Source organism: Poecilia formosa, unplaced genomic scaffold (assembly GCF_000485575.1).
Source record: "Poecilia formosa unplaced genomic scaffold, Poecilia_formosa-5.1.2 Scaffold21, whole genome shotgun sequence".
In the NCBI taxonomy this organism is placed as follows: domain Eukaryota; kingdom Metazoa; phylum Chordata; class Actinopteri; order Cyprinodontiformes; family Poeciliidae; genus Poecilia; species Poecilia formosa.
The window spans coordinates 700,774-722,163 of NW_006799960.1; the positions used below are offsets into that span (position 1 = coordinate 700,774).

General features: G+C 38.8%; 1 protein-coding gene and 1 long non-coding RNA gene across 2 annotated transcripts; one reads left to right on the forward strand and one right to left on the reverse strand.

The window, feature by feature from the left end:
* Positions 1-408: 408 nt before the first annotated feature.
* On the reverse strand, positions 409-8,952 carry ccn4a (cellular communication network factor 4a). The gene is made up of 5 exons (XM_007547572.2): positions 8,660-8,952; positions 5,517-5,805; positions 4,250-4,504; positions 2,511-2,698; positions 409-2,435 (listed from the first exon to the last, which is right to left on the reverse strand). The coding sequence occupies exons 1-5, from the start codon at positions 8,705-8,707 to the stop codon at positions 2,136-2,138; spliced, it is 1,080 nt and encodes a 359-aa protein (XP_007547634.1). The 5' UTR covers positions 8,708-8,952; the 3' UTR covers positions 409-2,135.
* A 2,660-nt stretch (positions 8,953-11,612) lies between these two features.
* LOC107835762 (uncharacterized) lies at positions 11,613-17,209 on the forward strand. The gene is made up of 3 exons (XR_001661582.1): positions 11,613-11,624; positions 12,794-12,796; positions 17,131-17,209. It is a non-coding gene; the product is annotated as an uncharacterized LOC107835762 (long non-coding RNA).
* The last annotated feature ends 4,181 nt before the right edge of the window (positions 17,210-21,390 follow it).

A 21,390-nucleotide genomic window follows, 5' to 3' on the forward strand; every position in this document is an offset into this window, starting at 1 on the left:
TAAACAGTTGTGGTCCAGCCACAAAACATCAGCACTCTTCGGTCAGGCAGGAGAGCAAACGGAGGCAACGCAGCATTCGGGCGACACCAAAACGGAGAATATCAGAGAAAGCTGTGGCTAAGAAGAGTACTCCTGCTTGTAAACTATCTCTCTCGCATTTAAAGCAGAATTAAAATCCAGCATTCCTTCTGTTTTTTTTCCCCCCCTCTACCTTTACCACGTTTCGACACAGCTTTCTCGAATTTACCCTGCTGTAACTGTCTTGTTGTCTTCTCACTAATTGTCTGGTCATTTACTCTTTTATGTTTCCAAGTGGCGTCGTTTGTGCGTAGGAGCAGATTTGTAGTCGTAAGGGAAAGGGAGCGAGGAAGCACTCGGACGGATGGATGAATCGTAAAGGGCTCGTTGTATCTGTAGCTTCACAAATTAAGGGAGAAAGTTTTCAGGATATACTGTAAATGATAATTTCATTCAGCTGGTGTTTATCATCTCTGAGGTGTTGGGTTTTATTTTAGTTCCCCCTTGTTGCTCCCTTGAAGGTTTCCGCACGAACCGACTGTTTGCAGGCGAAATACGACTTGAATTAAGACTGAACATTTCATTAAGAATTAGCTTTATAACGAATTAAAATGCAAATTCACACGAGTTTTTACAATCACATATGCTTATTTCCTTAAGTTTTTTTTCCCCTCTCTCCCAAGCTATATGTATGCCGATTTCTATGCAATCAAGCACAAAGGAAAAAAAACAAAAAAAAACAAAAAAAAAAAGTGCCATGAAATTGTTCGCTTTTGAGATGTGATGCTCCTGTGTGGTTTTTGGATTTGTTGGGTGAGTGCAGACGGAGAGGTCCACATGTTAACATGAGGATAGCCATAGAACTTACCCGATACCATTTCCTGTATTTTACTTGCACTACAGCAACATATTACTTTGCAGATGACATAAATGCAGCTTTGTAAAGATGCAATGCACAAACCATCTCTTTTGCTGTAGGGGGAAAAAAAAAACAAATAGCATTAAAAATGATATAACGGTTTGTATTTATTAAAAAATGACAATAAAAAAAACTTGTAACAGATTCCCTTTTGTTGCATTATTGCATATTTCAAAATGTAACTATAACATTGATTTACTTTCTGTACTTGTAAGGACAATGATAAAATGCAGGAAAAATGTCAACGGTGCCTTCTGCAGCCGCTGAACTTTCTTAAAGAACTTAAAGTTCAGTGAATTTATTGTGATGCACATAGCTTCGTTTGAGAACAATGAACAGATGGCTTCATGAAAACCAAGGATTACACCAGACAGATAAAGTTGCAGAGATGTTTAACGCACGGTTAGGCTATAAAACAGTCACCAGAGCCACAGCTTAAGTGGGAGTTGAAAAGGTGGGGCAGTCGGCTAGATCAAAGCCCATTAATGTTTTAGAAAGATCCAGTCAAAGACCGAAGTCTGGCTGAGACACTATGACCTTTTAAAATTGATGTTCATAAATGTTGTCCAACCAGACTGAGGTTGAAGTATTTTTCAAATCTGAGATTTGAACGGTTGGTAGGCATACTCTCCAAAACATATAAAACTTCAAAAAATGTAGAGATTTTGGGGGGCTGAATACAAATGCACACCACATTTTCATATGAGTTAAAAAAAGAAAAAGGTCTTTTCACTTCACAGTTTCTAGCTGAAGTGTAAATTCCCGGTGGAATACAATGAACTTTATGGTTTTATTTGGACAGAATGTCCAAATAAAACCATTGGTTTAATACTTTGCTTTTGCAAAGGCGGAAAATATTGTCTACTTTTTGTTTGCAAAGAAACGGGCGAAAAATGAAAAGAGGAAAACGTGTGTATGAGGCTGAGAAGATGCTTGATTAGGGAGCAAGCCGATGTAGATGCGTAGCGTTAATCAGAAACTCTACATAAATAAATTAAACTTTAAATATAAGCTTTTATTGCTTTACCTCTTCAAATATTCTTATTACACGAATCTGTGTTGGAGACACATTTCATATTTACAATTTTTTCCAAAAGAAAAAAATATAGATTGCACATTTAAAAACTCAAAATATCTTTTAGGAAACAAAAAAACAAAAACAAAACAAAAGAAGTGTTCTTTGCCAAATTGCAGCATTTTAGTTCACGACTTCCGGGTAACCATAGTAGCTCTCCAGCTCTGCAAAGATGTCATTGGGATTCCTGCAGCTAAGGTTGCAGAAGCACGCCTGGATCCACATCATCTTCCAAGTGAACCCGGTCCCGTTCGGACACTCAAACTCCACGTCGACGGTCTTCGACTTGTACGGGATGCAGCAGCGCTCGTCGGTGCAAACGCCACAGTACTTTGGTCGGTACCACTTCTTGCTGGTGCAGCCAGAAATGGTGAGGTGCGAGGGCTGATCCTCCCTGTAGATATTCAGGCACTTCTTTCCTGGCTAAGGAACGAGACAACCTTTTAGGACCGAGGCTTTTTGGGAACCCTCAATGACGCCGAAAGTGCACACGCCTACCTTGATGTGCTTGGTGATGTCTACTTCACACGGCCTCAGATTGCAGAGACGGGACTCTTGGACGAGCTCACATTGGTCGTTGGCGTTGGAGATCCTCAACGACAGGCCGCGGCCGCAGGTCTTGGAGCAGGGGCTCCACGAGGTGGTCTGGGTGATGCAGTTCTTGTGCCAGCTCTCAGTTGGAAAAACTAGATTGGCAGGAGCAGGAAGCAAAGAGTTATGCAACACGCACAAGAGGTTCAGTGTTCACATTTTCATCCTCCGTTGCACTTGGTGCAATGTGAGGTGAGCAGTTGATTTTTCAAATTCAATCCCATTTTTTATAGTCGCTATCAAACAAATCCGTAATGTTATCACGCAACATGGTCATGACATGTTAAACATTTTCAAAAAAAATAAAGTTAATGACTGACTTAAAGAAGTTCAAGGTTTTTGACCGACCGGTCAATCCTCCAACTTGTCATGATAATACCCCTTTAAGAACGACACAATGCATGATGGGAGTTAAAAGTTCATGACCTGTGATTGTATACGGAGAGGGAGAGAGAACTACACACGCTGTTTGCTCGAAAAGTGGATTTTGTTTAATGAAGTTGCACAAAAGCGAAAATCCAAATGAGTTTTTCTGTTCTTTTTAAGGGTGCAACAATAGCACATTTGTATTCCTACTGTCCATTTATGTGTTATTTGAAATGACTGCTGCCTTTAACGTTGTGTTTTCTTTCTGGTTGTGCTCATTAAACATGCATATTTCCCTTTAATGATTAGAGTCACTGACATGTGATACCTCTGTCAACTTGGAATTAGACCTGTTTGTCTCATACGGCGTCGCGAGCGATTGTGATTTGGGACTAGGCGAATACGATTTCATTTGAAATTACAAAACGCAAGATCTTCATCTACACTGCATCTGTTTCCAATTTAAGGCATCAAGACACACTAATGTCGGCATCTGAATCTAATTTGTCCACGTGTGCAACCCAACAAGATCTGCTCTGGTTTTCTTGCCTTCGTGTCAAAGTCACGAAGGCAAAGTCCCGGTTGTTGCTCTAACCGTCTGGAACCTGGAAGTGACTCCCAAAAAACAGTGTGGGGGGGCCTTCCACGGGAAAAAAGGCTCGGATGAACAAATTCATACACACTCCCACATCTTGTGATCGTCTTGGATTTGAAAACAGTATTTGCAAAAGTACAGCGAGTGAACCAGAAAAAAAAGGTTGTTTTTTTTTTGCTTCGTAAAGTCAGTTCTACATAGGAATCACAGATAAATTAGTAATAATTTGCAGTGCTACATTTTCTCCTAATTTCTTTACCTTTGTGCCTAGACTTCAATACTAATTATTTAAGATATTCATTAATACAACTACAGATGTTGAGAAGGTGTTTTTTGTTTGATTTTTTTTCCTCACATTTTTGTCATATCTTCTTGTCTGATCATGAATTATTTACATAATACCACAGAATCTGAAATTTTTAAAAGACTGAAAATGGCATTATATTTATTCCTTCAACTCTAATAGCTGTTACTTTTTACACATTTCATGACTGGTGTCTACATGAAATGATTTGCTTGTGAAAGTAATGCGCGACACAGATTGATTATTCTCTGTATTTTAACTGTGTTCTAAATTCTAGGTCGTCAGTAATCATCTTGCTCTTTTCTAATGAAGACGATTTCTTGGGAAATGTTTTAATAGACAAAATAACCATTGCCCCCGTTTCTATCCCGGGTGTCATACCCTCCACGGCGTGCCGCGGCGCTGTCTTGCGTCCTTTCTTTGGCTCGTCACAGATCCATTGCTCACAGCACTGCCCCCGGACTTTGACTCTCCGCGGACTTTGGCACCAAACCCTGGGAGGCTGGGACTCTGAGCACAGGGACACACAACCGATGGCGCCGTTCACGCACAAACACTGGTATTTACAGCTGGGCTTGAAGCTCTGACCGTTACGGTAGAGCACGCCGTCATATTCACAGCCCGTTCCCGTCATATCTGATAGAAACGACAAGTGGACACATGTTATGTAGATCAACAGCTCGGTCTGCAATGCAAGATGCTTGTAGTGCTGCACTGTGTTTTAAACACATGTCTCTAAATAGGGAGGAACCTTGTTATATCCAGTCATTAGATTATAGCAGAATTACAGTAGGAGCTTAAGACTCTGCAAAAATAGCTCTGACCAGGATCATACAGCTTGTGTGTATCTCAACAACGCCATAATTATTCACATTTCTGCTGCTATTTGTACAGTTGTTTAATTCTTGTAAATAACCTCGATGCTTTCCGTGCACAAACATCTTGTTCGTTTTTCTCAGCCTGCCTCAGCTGCACGTTTGTTTTGATCTGAGATTGCTAGTTTTAATACCTATGCATCATTTAGATTCCTTTAATTCCTTTTTTTTAATAAAGTGTGCAATTTAGGTTCCATAACAAAGAATATTTACCCTGTACACTGATACAGTTTAAATACAATCTGAGACTATTGTATTTAATAAGAGACTAAAATGAGTTTTCTGTATAGTTAATTAGCTTATCAAGTAAGCTAATTAACTTAGCTTACCTGATATATATATATATATATATATATATATATATATATATATATATATATATATATATACATACATACATACAGGGAATGTAGATTTATTGTTTCATTCATATTTCTTTACAATGGATCATTTTTGTTCCAGCAAATAATTAATAAATGTACTCTGAAAGTAAGGCGTTACTGTCATATAATAATTAAATGGGTAAATTAATGGGTTTATTAAGGCTTTGCATATCATATCTGGAGTGCCAGCACACGGGGAGGGCAATAAAGCTAGCATTTAGCTTGATTTGTAGCCATTTACATATTCAGTTGCGTTGTTTATCTAATACCAGCTGCATTCCTTGTCAATGTCCAAACGCTTTGACAAAGTAGCATGCAAATGCGAGAATGTGAACCGAGTTGTTCCTGTTGTGTGAAGACCAGATGGTCATTCCAGCGAGTGACACTTACATGCGCACACTCCTTTTTCGTACCTAGGCTTGTCCGAGCTGTAGTCGCAGTACAGCCCCTTGTGGAAGTCGCAGGTGTCGGCCTCGTTGCACTCCTCCCCGACCTGCCTGGCGCAGGCCTTGCAGCAGTCGCAGCCGTCCATGAGGAGGCTGACGCCAGGGGGGCACTTGGGCGCCACCTCGGGACACTCGCAGGGCCACTTGCAGTAGCGCGTCACGTTGTACGGGTCTGGAGTCGGAGAGGCGAGGGCCGTGGCGGGCGGCATGGCAGTGGAATTCAGGGAGTAGGCCTGGAAGGAAAGAAGCAAAGTTGGCACTTTTAATGGACTTTTAATGCAACTTTTAGAGCAACTTTGCATTGAAAGTGTCATTATTTACCGAATGACACTTCATGGCAACTGTCATAAACATTCATAAAGACTTCTGAATGTTCATGACAGATGTTATGTCATGTTTATGACAGCGTCATGTCAGTCTTATGCACACGCCTTCAAGTAAAGTGTTACCACAAGAATGCTTGAAAATAATAATTTACGATTTATAATGAACATACTTTTTCAAATGTGTTCCAGCAAAATAAGTATGTTGTTGATATATACAAGAACTCGGTTGCTATGGTTATATTTTTGCATCAAAAAAAAATAAAAAAATAAAATCTTGAGTAAGCTTCTAAAGTTAAAAATGGCAATGCCAGATTCTACGTTGTTTAGTTTGCAAAGGACTGCAGAAAGAAAATTGTATTTGCTGTGTTGTTAAGTATTACATGTAACATTCCTTATCCTGACTCTTTTCATACTCAACCCTCTTTGATAACGCTCACATGGATGACTGATCTGAAAGCTCTCACATCCCTAATTGATTCACTGCCTGCATGATCACTAACATGTGGTCACACTATGCGATAACTTCAATAAAGGAGTTATTCTAAAGTGAGCTCAAGTCCCTGTGGAGATAATCTTATTAAATCTGCATCAGGATCTCGTTATGGATCCGAGTCTGGTAAAACGTTACAAAATACTGATAATGAATCAGAGTTTCTCTTCCGTTGTTGATGGACTGGCAGAGATCACTGGAGATTCATTAACAGCCCCAGGATCAGAAGTTGTTTGTTTTGCCATCTTAATTTCAAATGCATTTTGTCCAAGAACAAATTGTGCAGCTAATAATCATTTCAGAACAGATTTGAGGAAAATACAATAACCGATCTAATGTAAGACTTTACGATTGACCATCGGCATTATCCGCAATGTGGCAAAGTTTAGCCAAGAGACGGCACACATGACTGCAGGTCCAAATATAGTCACGTTATAAATCACAGATTGACTCATCCTCCTGGAGAAAACAGAAGCCTTTAACTCACATCTTTAAAAGACACACACGCACACACACACACACAAGCATGCATGCCTAATCCACAAGTAATTATGGCAAAAACATATTTAATCATCTTAAGCTTATTGGTCAATTTTTAAATCCTGTTGTCAGCCCTTCATTTGGAGTTAGAATCATATTATTAATAAGTCAGTGTGATGTTGTCAGCTAATGCTGATTAATGAGTTTTAATCAAAGCTGTGCCACTAAGCCGACCCTCAGAGGAGTTCATTTAGCCTGCAGTCACACGTCTATTTGCAAAAGAAAGAGTGATGAACAGCTATCCCCAATATTAGTCATGTTCCTACTGGGAATCTAAAGAGATTAGGGTAACAGATACGAAACCTTCCAACCTCAAAGGCAAAATAAAATGATCAAAATACCAGTGTGCATAAAGTTGGTCAGCAGTTATAAGAAGGGCCAAAAAAGCTTTTTCCCACCGGTTATCCAGCTGCCCAACATGTAATGTTTTACGGAAAAACTGTAAAATTATTTTTGTTTGTTACACTTTTCACATTGTTTTATCACGTTCTAAGTGACAGCCATCTTTTTTTTTTTTCTATCACAGAAAAGGTTTTTGGCTGAATTAAACGGAAGTTAAATCTAAATCAAACAGGGACGTGAGTCATTTTGACAAGCTAAGTACAAGCTCTTCTTATGACTACTACTCATACAAAGAGAGAGCAGACATGAAACCAAGGAGGAGCTGGGATCTGAACATTAGTTTTAAAGATTGTGTGCTCAGTGCACTTAACATTTGTTAAATTGCAGGCAGATTTGTATTGTACTTTAAGGGTTAAAACTGTCTACTCCCTTTTAATATGCCAACCCATTTAGTGACACAGTTTCACTGCATGCTGAAGGTCTTTATTTGCTGAGAAGCGCCAGCAGAACACGGGAAAGTTGCATGTTAGCCTCGAAGGCATTCGGTCCTGAGGGCCCTGCAATTTATTTCCATTTCAAAAACTGAAATTATTCATTCAGTTAGTAATAATTTGGCTCCAAATGCAATAAAGAGAGTCTTTTGAGTAAATTTTGATCTTTTTTTTTTTAACCATCTGATATTAAAAAGTTCTAGAACATTTTATGTGAAAAACACCTAAAATAAGAAACACTTATTTCCAACTTAATATGTTTTAACTGGATGTCAGAGAAACTTCTGAAACATTTTTTTTTCTTGCTGTGTATGCCTTGTCTTAAAATTACTTTATACATCTTTTACATCTTTTTGCTTTTATTTATGTTACTTTACTCGTTAGATGAGTTCAAGTTTTATGTCAAGTAAAGTACAACCCACTGCTGTTGATTATATCTTTACAATTTCCAACAGATGGTCACTAATTGATGTTCTCGAACTGGAGTAAATTCAAGAAACAAGTCCGAGCCAAGTGAAAAGCATTTCTTGGACAAACCACAAGAGGGCGCTAACATATAATACGAGAAAACACACAAGGCGTCTGCTCACATTGCAAGTTTATCTAATAATGGAAATGTGGGTAACTATAACAGCTTATTTTCAGATGTGCTGAAGAGAATTTAAATATTTTTGAGAAACTGTTAGACTGTTTAAATTGTCAAGCATCTTGATCCATGAAAAGAAAAAACACCTGAACAATAGACACAGTGCCTTTTCCTCAATCATATAATAAACACACACACACACACACACACACCCACACACACACACACACACAACAGAAGTCATAAATAAATCTGCAGTGGCATATTCATTCAACAAACAACAGGGGGTTGGAAAAAATCCCTTCAGCTCACCTGTTGAATCCCAGCTGCTATCAGAATCCACAACAGGAGCCAACTCATCACTGGTGAGGAAAAGCCCGGGCATTAAAATTGGGAATTCGGTTCCGCTCTGTTTACACTGTATAAACGCGGTTCTGCTCCGCAGGTGAGCTACGTCCCTCTGCACGAGCTGTCATCCTCTGCAGCTTCCCTCCCTCTGATCCCGAAGCTTCTGCTGACAGCCCAGCGTAAGGTCTGCGAGGACAGGGACAGCATTCTGCGGAAAGTTTCCTCTCCTTTTCCTCTGCTCCACTTTCACCTAAAAGTCCTCCTCCTCCTTCTCCTCCTCTTCCTCTCCTGATGGTGCGGGCAGCCCTGGTGGTTAAGGCGTGTCTGGAAGACAGCTGTGCTCTCTGGAACTTGCTTAGTTTAACATGACAGGATATAAGTTCAGTTCAAAAGCAGAACGTGTATTTTAACAGGCTTGTTTTTCATAATGGCCGACAGTCCTATAATCCTCAATCCTTCAGGCATATCGTCTAACAAATACAAGACTAAATTTGAAATGTTGATTAATGGATAAAAAAAACAACAACAACAAAAAAAAATGTGCTTCAACAAATTATAGGTTTGTTTGTTGTGGAGCTGAGTTATTGCACCTTTGGGTTTTATTTCTTCTGACAGAACTGTGTTTTTCAGTTGAACATTACATATGGCAAAGATTTCGAAGGGATATAGTGTTTTGCTTTGCTTGTATGACAAAAGCCTGCAACAAAGTATTTCTCTTGTGTTTAAACTTTTAAAACTTATAAAAAAATTTTAGCTGAATTATTGGAAGCATTACAGCAAGGGGTTGTTTTATTTATTTATTTATTTATTTATTTATTTATTTATTTAATTGTAATCCTTGTTTTATTAATCATGATGTACTTAAAATTGTCGAAAAAAAACAACAACAAAGACACAAGCATGGAAAATCAGACATAACAAGAAAACTTACAACAGGAGAGAGCAGTACAGAATTTAAAAAAAAATTAGCTGGAATCAAAAATCCACTATCTCCACATTAATAAATAGAGTACCTTGACCAAGACCTTTGCATCGGACTGCCTGACACATAGAGCTGCAAAACAGCGAAAAGCGCACATACCTCCAAATTGTGCATAGGCTTGTCAACCAAAAATAAGTCGTGGAACTTTTAAAGGGTGCAGTTCAACTGCAGAATGTCGCATTGTCAAAGCGGAGCCTGACATAAATTTCAAGAATGAGTCAGGAATGGGCAAGTGGAGAAAGAGAAGATACAAGTAGAAAACGTAGAGAAAGACTCTACTAATATACCTGCTTTCAACACCCAGCCAGTCTACATAAACTTCTAATTAATTTGCGTATGCATTAAAATGCTTCCTAACAAGGAAAATCTAAAAATGTATGTATTACCTTGTTCAAAATATCTTTATGTCCAGTCACAACTTTCAATTTGACAAGGAGGAAACCAGTTAATGATTTTTGAAAGACAAACTTACAGATTGATGTATGGTTTGATTTTATGTTATGGCAGTTTGCCATATAGGGGTTGTTATTTGATAAACGGTAACATTGATTAAATGTACGGTGAGACAAAAAGGTTTTGTACACATCGTTCACCATGCAGGTGTTTACTGATGAACTACAGCCCATATTTCCCCGTTATAAAAAAAAAAACTCCTCAAAGAGCAGCTGATGTGTCACCCAACCACACAGGTTGCCCACCTCTTGCTCTCTGTGTCTATATTAGGTCTCTGAATGCGTCTGGCTCCCAGATGTTCACATTAAATCAATGGCGTCATCACTGTCTCCTCTTTTCCTCCTTTCCTTCAATTTTTTGGACAATCTGGAACGTCTCAGTTTGAGAAGATGCAGACGAGGGCCCAGAAGTATTCCACTTAGTGGAACTATTTCCCCTCAGTAGGAAAATACCAAGCTGCTGGGCTGCTGATGAAAATATCACTCGGAAAAACCAAAAGTGTGTGAGAATGCTTGGCCCCGGGGAGGAGACGGAGAAAGAGAAACTGAGAAATGAACGCTTTGTAGAGGAGCTGGCTGCCCCAGGACTGAACCCCTATTATTTACAGAGAGCCCTCTAATCCCTGTCAGAGAGCTGTCAGCCGCTGAGCTGATCTGAGCGGCGTTTCCGTCTCCGCTCTGGCCTCTGTGACCTGACCTCTGTGCAGCATATTGTGCCCACTTTCACTCCTTCACACTCTCTGTCATTTTCTGTCTCTCAAGCTGATCTTGCTCTTTGTCTTTTTGGACTTGGGCTTATTTACACCGTGTTTTAAAAAAACAAACAAACCAAAAAAAAACACTGTACCTGTTTATCTTGTAGCTGACTTGTCTAGATGACAAGACTCAGGCACTGGATCGAAAATATAATTTTATAAACGTTTCTGGTATAGTTCTGGCTGGATATTTGACCTTTCCCCTTGGCAGAATTCATAAAAGTCACTTAAATATTTGTTGGCTTTCCACCACAGGCGCAGTATTAAATCATAGCCCACAAATTTATCGTTAGATTTGATGTCAGAGCTCTGGGAAAGCTGTTCCAGAAGCTTAACATTTGATTTATCAATACCGAGTCCCGCTCTGATGTGTGTTTGGGATGTGAACGTGGGGCTGGAACCAACAAATTTTAAGACTTGAAATATTAAATCTTTTGATTAATATTAATATAAAGTTGAAGAATTTGAAAAAAAAAAGTTCTCAATGCTTATATCTTGCTTCAAAATAGTCCTTCAGCATGATGCTGCCACCTCCATCTTTGGCTTTAACCTCATTCTTTTCACCGCAGTCGGATAATTAGATTTTGTCCCATTTCGCCTTAAGACTGTTTTCCACAAACCTGAAAATCTCTGCATACTTTTAAAGCGACAATTTCAGAGCACATACTTTTTCCTTTTGTTCGCACGTCCTCGGTTAGCGGTGATGTAAAATTATTCTGGATGACAATGGTGTTGCCCAAGTAGTATCCAGTTCATGGCAGGCTTGAGCGCGGTGGCAGAATGACTTAGCAGAGAGAGAGGAACTGGTGAGAGTTGATGGTAAAACGAGTGGAGCTAAATACAGGGCAACCCTGGAAGGTCACGGGCTGAAAACGATTTGAGACTGTGGTGGAGACATAGCTGTAATGAATGGCGTCGATCAAAGCATATTCACGTGTTAAAACGGCCCAGTCGACATCTGGGCCAAAATCCAATTGAGAAGCTTTAGCAAGTCTTAAAAGTTGATGTACTACAGAGGTGCTTCCTATCCAATCTGACTGAGTGAATGTTTTTTTTTTTTTTTCTGATTTTTAGTTGGATCCCTCTCTTTGTTTTCCACAGCTGCTTTGTGTTACTTTCAGGCTAATTTAGCTGTTTATTCGGAGTATCTTATGAAGCTCGAATAAAAACTTGAAATACTTTGTTTGAAGTGTTTCTCAGACATCAATTGCATCGTCCTTATCCAAGTTTCAACCATTAACATAAAATCTACAACCCTTGAAAGTGTGTGGCATCTTTAATTGATTTGTAAAAGGAAAATCTGACACAGGCTTCTTTCTGTGCACACGGGTCAGATCAAACCAGATTTTCGTCGCCCGCCGTGAAAGCTGTAAAACCCTGGGCGCAACACTCAAGAGGACGAGAGGCAGAATCACGCAGCGCATGAAGGGTGAAGTGTGAATGAATGAAGGCCTGATTATAGTAGCTGATCGTCTATGACTTGAGTCTTGCATCACTGCTCAAACTGAAAATCCCCTCATTAAAACCCCCTCAACTGACCAGGAAGTCCTAAAGTCGACCCGTGTTTTGGAAACGCTGAAGCCTCAAAGTCAAGTGAAGGCGATAATCCCTCTTTGATTAGTAAAATTACTTTGAAACAACTTTAGGGGTTGGGGGGAGGTTCCTCTAAAAGATGAATTACTTTTCAAAAAGTGTGGGAACATTTTGGAATTTAGGACTTTGTGAGATTTTCGAATTTTGTCATGACATCCACAAAGGATATGTGTTTTACTAGAGTGAAATGCATTTTTTTTTTCAACCTGCTTTACTAGAATGCCCCTGAACAAAAACCAATGCAATTAGTTGCCTTGTAGAGGTCACCAAATTGAGGTTTTCACTTTGCAACAAGTTGTACAAGGCTCATAGCAAGCATGTGGGATATGGTCAGCCTTTAAAAAAAAAAAAAAAAAAAAGTTTGTTTGTAGCAGCAAAAGACGTAAGACTGGAATAGATGTTCACCTTCAGGCAGCATAATGATCAAACACAAGTAGAGATAGACTTTGATGGTTGCAATCAAAGTCAAAGTCAAGATCCCATTCAGAATCTGTGACAAGACTTGAAAATTGTTGTTCACTACTGAATGAGTTTAAGAAGAATTAAAGAAAAAAATAAAAAAGGAAAATAGTCATCAGATGTAGAAAGCTGGCTGAAACACACGCCAGAATTTTTTGCAGCTGTCAATGCCACAAATGGTAGTTCACTCTCAAAATTATGCGCCACTTTGTTTTGATCTATCTCATAAAAACCCAATAAAATAAAGTCCGCGGCCACAAAGAGCAGAAATGTGTTCGAGGGGTACGTGTTGTTTGTTTGTTTTGTTTTTTTTTCCAAGTCACACCAAGCGCATTTTTGAGCAAGTGTTTGAAAATGGTTAGGAAAAATGAACTCCATTGAAATATGCAAAGCGAACAGTAACACCTGGACCTCAGAGTAAAAGTTCAATTTTATATTTGTGGTGTTTTGTTATTTTTGGCAGATTGAAACGCTGCTCAGATATACATTCAAATGTGAAAAGTTCTTGTGCAGTTCTGTGGAAGTAAAAATTGGAAACCATGTGCTATATGTAGGTTGTACTTAACTTATATGCATGTTGCATATGTGTGTGTGTTTGTGTGTGTTGCAGAGCAAGGGCATGGCTGACTTTGCTCAAACTGGTCCAGTAATTATACTGTCTTTATATAGCTGTGGTCTGAAACTTGTGGACCCAAGAAAACATCTGCTGGTTTCAGGAGATGCAAGAATTCGACATGAACTCAACAGACTTTAATGCAGCTAAATGGTCTTTTTTTTTTTTCCTAATGAAGGAGCGAAGTTAACATAACACATTAATCAGTCATACTCATATATGCATAAGGTTGCGTACTCAGTAGTACAGCCAGATATAACACCAATTTCCCTGAATTTGGGGTTGATTGACATTAAGTTTCTTAGAACTTTCCTGGAACTTACATGGAATATTGATGAAATTAGATGAAATGGTACACACAGGTACTTTCACATAGCTTAGCATTTATCTTTTTTAAAACTTTTTTTTAGAACATAGCAGTGATTTTCTGGAATTTTGAAGGAACTCAGAAAATCTTCAAGGAACTTTTATGAAAGTAGATTAGCACTTTAGGTTTTCATATGAAAAGTATTCTTTAATGGCTTTTCTTTTAATTTATTTCCTTTTTTTTTGTAGAAAGTAAAATGCTGCCTTTGCTTGCACATGTTTACTTACCTATTACTCTACTTGCCACAGGCCAAACTGAAATTTGCTCGAGTTGAAAATGATTTACGCCACAGTTTACTTTCCTTCCCAACAGACTGTTTTTGTTGCTGCATGGAACAGTTGGAGAAGATTTAAAGCATTGTTGCTTTATGATCACCTTTTTCCAAACTTCAAGCACTTTGGCTGCACAATAACAGACCAAACAACAGCTTTCAGGCCGATTTAATATAATTACGGGTGTAAAGAATGAAGACACGTCTGTTTATTGCTGCTTCCAATCATTGTTGGTTGTTTCTAATATTTTCCACGCAACAAAAACCGGAATGTTGAATCTTTAAGACGTTTGTTGTTGCTTTTCACTTTAGCACTTTCCCGAACTCTTTCCATTACAGAGTGGCTATTAATCGGAGAGTGATTAATAGCCATTCTGGGTGGATAATCTTAAAGGGCTGCAGGTCACTCCGAGTTGCGGGTCAAAACAGGCTTTTGATGTCTTGAGGTGGGAGGCAGCCAAAAAGGTTTTATAGAGATTCGACTTTGTTTGCCTTCGCTCGCTGGCAGCACGCAGTGAATACGATGAATTTGGGATGCTGCAAGGCCCCGCTCGCAGCTTTTAAACAAAAGCCGTCTTTTAGTGTCTGTCTTTGTGTCAACAATGAGCAAGTCCAGCGGAGGGTTTTTTATTTCAATCCAGCATTTGTTTGGCTGAAATTCAAACCAAACACTGGTCTGATTTCAGTTCTTTCAGTTCTGCGGGGGATACTGACTTGTGTTTTAAAAAAAACATAAACTTTTTCAGGACATGGAAATGGCTCATCTTTTGGGCTCTCTAGTGGGTTTTTTTTATTTTATTTTTTTTCTATGGAAGAGACCAGCCCACAGTAGGAATGTCAGCCTTAGGAATGCTTAGACCCGGGTCTCTGAATGGCTTTGACCTCGGGACATGTGATTCGTGAACTTTCTCCATCTGTTTTCGAGAGCGGGTTCACGGTCCATTTAGAATCTAAATGGTACAAACAACATGTATTTTAGAAAAATAAAACAAACACATTTTCAAACAGCACAGCTAAATAGTAGAGGTTTATGGTATATAATTTGATCTTTTTCTGCACAACACGTGCCTGTCAAACAGCAGAGGGGTTAATGTGTAATTTAGAAGTGGGATAAGGGGCTGGGTCTCTTAGATAGTTTTCTTTCCCGGTTTCTCGTGAGTCACATGCAAGACTTGTTTTTGTTTTTCTTCCAACATTTGTTCTTTTTGGGTGTTTTGCTAGACTGAGGCAGACTTTTTATTTTTATTTTTTTCATTTTTTCGAGTTGGAGTTTGACTTAGAAATATATTTGCACGTTGCTTACACACAAAATCTCACTGTGTGACAAAATTAAATGTAAACTTTGGCTTGAGGGATGTCAAAATATGAAATTAAAGTTTTCGGAGGAGATGAGGTCAAAAAATAGAGCAAAAAAACATCTTAAAATATTGAACATGTTTTCTGAGAGCTTATGATCCTTATTACATCCAGTATATATAGTAGGATAAATAGAGACCAAAGAGGCTTCTGTGATCCTTTAGCATAGGCCAGTCAGCAGTGACGACAGCCTCCGAGAGTTTAATCTGTTTTCTCTTCTGTCTCAATTCATGACAGAAATTATAATGTGGTCAGCTAACAAGCTTGGTGAGCCATGAAGAACAATAAGCACACTGTTTTGCTTTTACTGCTCCCTGTGGACTGTTTGTCAAAAACGTGACGTGCAGAGTTCAACTACTGCAAGGTTGAAAGACGCGAAACGTGCAAACCTATTATGTTGCTCTGGCTTCACTTGTTGAAGTCACACGCTTGCTGCCAGTGTGACCTTTGAAAACCTGTTAGAAACATGAATATGTGGTTCGTGGACAACCTGTGATAACAAATATATCATTTATTGCACTCAGGAAAGATAATGCCTACAATCTGCCTGCGTTTACGTTCCATTCAATTCTACATTCTCACGTGTTATCAGTTGGTAAAGACGTTAACTCCGAAGCCAGTGGCATCATTAGCATCTTTATCGGATTTCGGGGGATTTAAATGTCTGGAATAACGGCAGGTTTGCTGTACGTCTGCAGGTGGGTGGACACGACTTTCACAGGTGCACAGTGAATCCATACATGGTGAAAATAGCTCCCTGCCCTGTAATGAGTGGGTAACAGATGATGACGCAGCGATATGCAGTGAATTCCCATCTGGACTGAAGGGAGTGAGAGAAACCGCTGATGCAAACTCTTATTATGGGTTGTACGAGGCTGACTGACAGTGTAACTAATGGTTGCACAAGCCCAGAACGTGAAGGCTGGCATTATGCATCGAGGTGTGCGTGTGTGAGTGAAGGCTCGGGGTGGTGTTGTGTCAGAATACACAGGTAGAACATTGATTATAGAGCTGAAGCTGACCTCCTCAAACCCTATGAACACTTTCACTATTAATGGACCACACCACGCTTATTTAGCAGCGCCTGAAGAGTTATGTTCAGAACTAGAATTTTACGTTATACCAGAAATAAGTAAACATTTAAACTTCATTAATCTCTTGTAGAGAACGTCCGCTCAACATTTCACAATTTCGCTATCTCATGAACAGTGGCAACATACCCTCTATAAGTGACTGCAAGAGAAACTTTTGCTACAACGGTTGTCAAATGCCAAAATTTGGAAGTGGACTACAGTGACTTTTCTAGTAGCTAGATGTGGTGATTGTGCAAATTTTAGCTTGGAGATGAACATAAACTACAACCACTAGTCAGTTAAAGCTATTGCTACCATATTTATGCCCATCTCTATATCTGGGTACATCCTGGGCAGGCTGCCAGTCTATCACAGGGTGACGCAAAGACACAGAACAGACAACCAATTCTTGCACACACTCTTTGAGTTTTATTCTGACTTTTAATTATCAGAATTCTGCCACCGACTGTAGAAGTAGCAGAATTAGCATAACCCACCTGCTTGTCGTCATCAGTAACTCCGTTTCCATTACAAATGCGCACAAATCTTTATCGCTGTTCTGCTAATGTCGCATAAACAAAATTTTGCAATTGTTGTTCCCATTAAATGAGAAATGTGCTGAAAGTCACATGTGAATAAGTTTGTTTCACGTGGTGAGTCATTAAAAATAATGTCATCGACGGATGTAAGCAGTTGCATGAAATACGTTGATGATTCAGCCGTGGCCCTGGCGCTCATCATCTGTGAGACGTCAGAGGACCGTGTTTCCATTAAACAAATTTGTTTTTGTAATTTCAATTTGTGCAATCAAACAATTTGGTTAATCGAACATAGCTAGTTAAACGTTACTGTCATATACTAATTTTCCAAGGGCATCCTATAGGTGTCCTTTAATGACCCGCCCCCCCCCCAACTCTAGTGGCGCCAGAGGGCCTAGAGCTGAACGTTTGCAATTGTGGTCGCGGTTCACAGTAAAGTCAGTGATGCAATTCTTAGGAGTAATTCTTTCCCAAACTCATTAGGTCTTGTCCTATTTACTGCGGCTGACTGAAATGAAAGTTTCTGGTCTGCAAATGGTCGCTATTGGTTCTTTGCTTCTCAAGCTTCCCTGAGAGAAAACTTGGACGAGAAGGTCAACTTCACGGTTGTGTGGTGTTTCTCATCTCAGACTGTGGGATAATGATGCAGTGCATGACAGACGCAGATGTTTTTTCATGAAATCTTTGTCCAATTATGTTACCCAAATGATTCTACTTATGATCCAGAGTAAAATACACTATCATTATAGTTTATTTAAATCACTAAGCAAGCAAACAGTAATGACAAGGAATATTAAATTGTACGCATCTCTGCATGCATACTCGGAGAGAGTTAATTACCTTCACAGATAATTTCATGGATTAAGATGTTCCAGATGGCAAAATTACTCCCAGATAGTGAATGGACTATAATGCAGGCAAACAGAGTAGCTACTTGTTCTTTTGGCAGCAAATATTTTAAGTCTGAGGACAAAAATGTCACAGAAACATTTACTGAAGAAACATTCCTATGAATGGAATGGTTTTAAGTCCAGTGGGGTCAGCTGGGCTTCTAAATTCAGATACTGCTTATTACTGAGGGATAACAAACACTTAAAGTTTAACTTCACGTGTTTTGTCCTTTCTTTTTTTTCTTTTTTTTTTGTTTTTGTGCAAAAGAGAAACAAAGATCTCCAGTGCAACAACTCTCACTTCTTGGTTCCAATCCTAACAGACAGAGCAAAGTCATATGAACGTCTTTATTTAGACCAAAGGGGGAAATTATGATGAGAATTCCTTCCAGTCAGTAATTTAGCAATTTTAGACAGAGGGTGTGGAAAGCTCTTCTAGAAATGTTCAGACACATCTAGATTGTGCCACAGTAGCCTCTGGCAAGCAGCCAGTGTCAACCACAGTCAAGCAGACACTGCGTCTTTTACAAGAAAACACATTAAGACTCAGTTGCCAGGAACAATGCTAGCAAATCATTCATCATCTTCAAAGTGGAGGTTCCTATCTTCATTTCTACGCCATACCAGTTCGGCCATTAATCACTCTCCCGCTCTTTCAAAGCACCTGTGTGAGGAAAGGCCTTGGCAGCATAATATCGGCTTTACAGACAGTCGTAACTCTTCCAAACACCTGCCGGGGAGATTTTAATGGAGAGGTTCACAATAAAAATGTGTTACTTTTTGTACCCCAATAGCAATAAAAGACATATAAACTGCTAATACATTGTTTTTTTAAATGTTTTGTTGGCTCTAGTGGCCTTTATTTGAAAGTAGTTTGACAGGAAAGAGGGGAAGACATGCAGCAAATGTTGCCAGGCCGGGAATCGAACCTGCAACCACAGCCATGAGGACTAGGGCCTCAATACGTGAGTTGTGCTTTGCCCCTGCACCACCACAGCACCCGCTAATACATTGTTTTGACTTGTAACAGTTATAGTTAATAATGTGTGCACGTTTAAAAGTCTTCCTTTTCATTAACTGCGCAATTAGGTTTGTGCGTCACAGTTTGGCGAATAAAAATTTACTCAATAAAGTTCAAGGCAAACATTTTTATAGAGACTATTATGGTGGATAAGCATCCACTTTAATTGTAGAAACACCTGTGGAATATGTTTCAAATATCCCTCTGTGAAGAATTTACTGAGCAGGAGGTTAATGCATTTGGGCGAATGGGTTACCTGTGTTATGTCTACTGGTGACTCATTAAAACAGCCTTGGCAGTGCCAGGGACAGGAGTCAGAGAATGACTGGAAAAAAAGAAAATAACCAGAACTTCACAGTCCAGGAAATAAAATGTTCATTGAGTTGCTGTATTTTATTTAACACTGCGTTTGAAGGTTATTCAAAGTAATTTGAAAGGTGCATGTGCATCCTTTTTTTTTAACCTTTAATTTTCTCGTTTTGATGTTGTCAAGCCAACATAGCATAGTCAGTGATGCTAATAACAGAGGACGTTTCGTCGTAGCTTTTATCCCACCACATATTTTTGCATATTGGCTTAACAGCCACAGGGACCATAACCCTCCTTTGGTGTCCCTTTTGTACATTAGGATACATACACTTAGAAACTACTGGCATAAGGCAAATTTCCTAACAAAATTGCCTAACAACAATGTTTAGCTTGTGTTAGAAATCTGCTTCCGCTACAACTCTTCTTCTACTACAACTTGAGGCAGATTTCCACTCTAGCGACATCTGTTGATTTAAAAGAAAACTGCAGCGTGTGTTGAATGTTTTAACCAGCAGGCCAAAAGCCAATTCTGTTCATCTTGAAGCCAAAACGTCCTAGTTAAAAAAAACAAAAAACAAAACAAAAACAAAATTGTGCTTCATTATTACAATCACTTTTTTCCAGGAATCATTTGCAGGATTAGAGCTTATCAAAGCAAAAATTATAAAACATATTCATATGAACTCATCCGTCCTAATAACTCAGCGGCATGCCAAAAAAACACTTGTGAAAAGAATGACCTCAGGGAAGTATCCTTTTGAAAGTTGTGCGCCCTCTTGTGACTGATTAAATGTCACATGGATATTACTATATCTTGGTTGAAAATAATGAAAATAAATAAATAAATAAATAAATAAATAAATAAAAATTAAAAACAGTGAAGTGCAATTTGAAACTGTTAGTTAATTCTGTCACAGTTGTACAGGGTTCCACTGCATTGAACTATCCTTTAAAGAATATGTACGCCTTTTACAAACTTTGTGATAAAAACCTACAATGTAAAACTTTTCCCCAACAAAACCTGACTAAAGCACTTATAGCAATCTTAAACAAGAAGGAACTTCTTCAGCCAGTCAGATTTTGTCAGAGTTTTAGTCAACTATGAAAGCTGAAAGGTGGATTAAAAAAAGACAAATTTAAAAACTGAGATTTGGCTTTAAGTCATGAAACACCTGAGCTGCTCTTCATTTCACAATCTATTAATGTTTTTGTAGGTAAAACATGGATTAATTAAAGAAAATTGATATTTCAAGGTATCCTTTTGGACTAAAATTTCCATGTCTGAATGTATGATACTGTACAAGTAATGAAGTACGTACATCTCATATGAGTTATTTTTTTAAAATTAGCCACAGGAAACTTATGTAGTACCATAGAAGCTACATGTTGACTATGAATTTATTTTTAATCTGAACCTACTGACAACTTCCTTCCTGACAGAGTCAGTCTTGGCATTTGAAACTGGCCACCAGCAGCCAAACCACAGCGACGGTTTCTGTCGCAGAACATGTAAACCTGTTTAGTTTATGAATAATGTGATGCACGGCTCTGTCAAGTATGTCTTGGGAATATTTTGTTCCCAGAGTTGATTCTCTTTCTGCCTCTTCCCCAGACGTACACACACAAAAATACACACGACTGAATTAGCTCACCAGAAGGCCGACCAAAGGAACTGCTAACTCAGTGTTTTGGGCAACAAAACCACCACAAAATGATAAGTCTATCTTCTTTCAAACAATTAGTCATTTTTCATTTTTCTTCATGAATGTGTCAGCGCTGCATTTCAAAGGAGGTGTGTTAAAATTGAGAAATATGTTTGTCTTCAAAAATGAGAAGGTTTCGTGATGGTGTATTATTTCCTTTACCAATGACAGGGAAGCTGTTTGTACTTGATGTTACACACAGAAACATCCCGGGAAAAAGAAAACTTTTAGAGGCTGTTAATCTATTTAAGCTTTTTTTTTTGTTCTCACTACTTTGTGTTTTTCTATCAAAAAAAGCCTGGATGAAAGTGA

What these genes read in the sequence shown, in the direction of transcription:
- ccn4a (XM_007547572.2), bottom strand. Translation starts at nt 8,707, where the DNA reads ATGAGTTGGCTCCTGTTGTGGATTCTGATAGCAGCTGGGATTCAACAG. An exon ending in CGAAAAAGGAGTGTGCGCAT is followed by an intron (nt 4,505 to 5,516) that starts GTAAGTGTCACT and finishes CGTTTCTATCAG; the next exon opens with ATATGACGGGAACGGGCTGT. An exon ending in ACATCACCAAGCACATCAAG is followed by an intron (nt 2,436 to 2,510) that starts GTAGGCGTGTGC and finishes CTCGTTCCTTAG; the next exon opens with CCAGGAAAGAAGTGCCTGAA.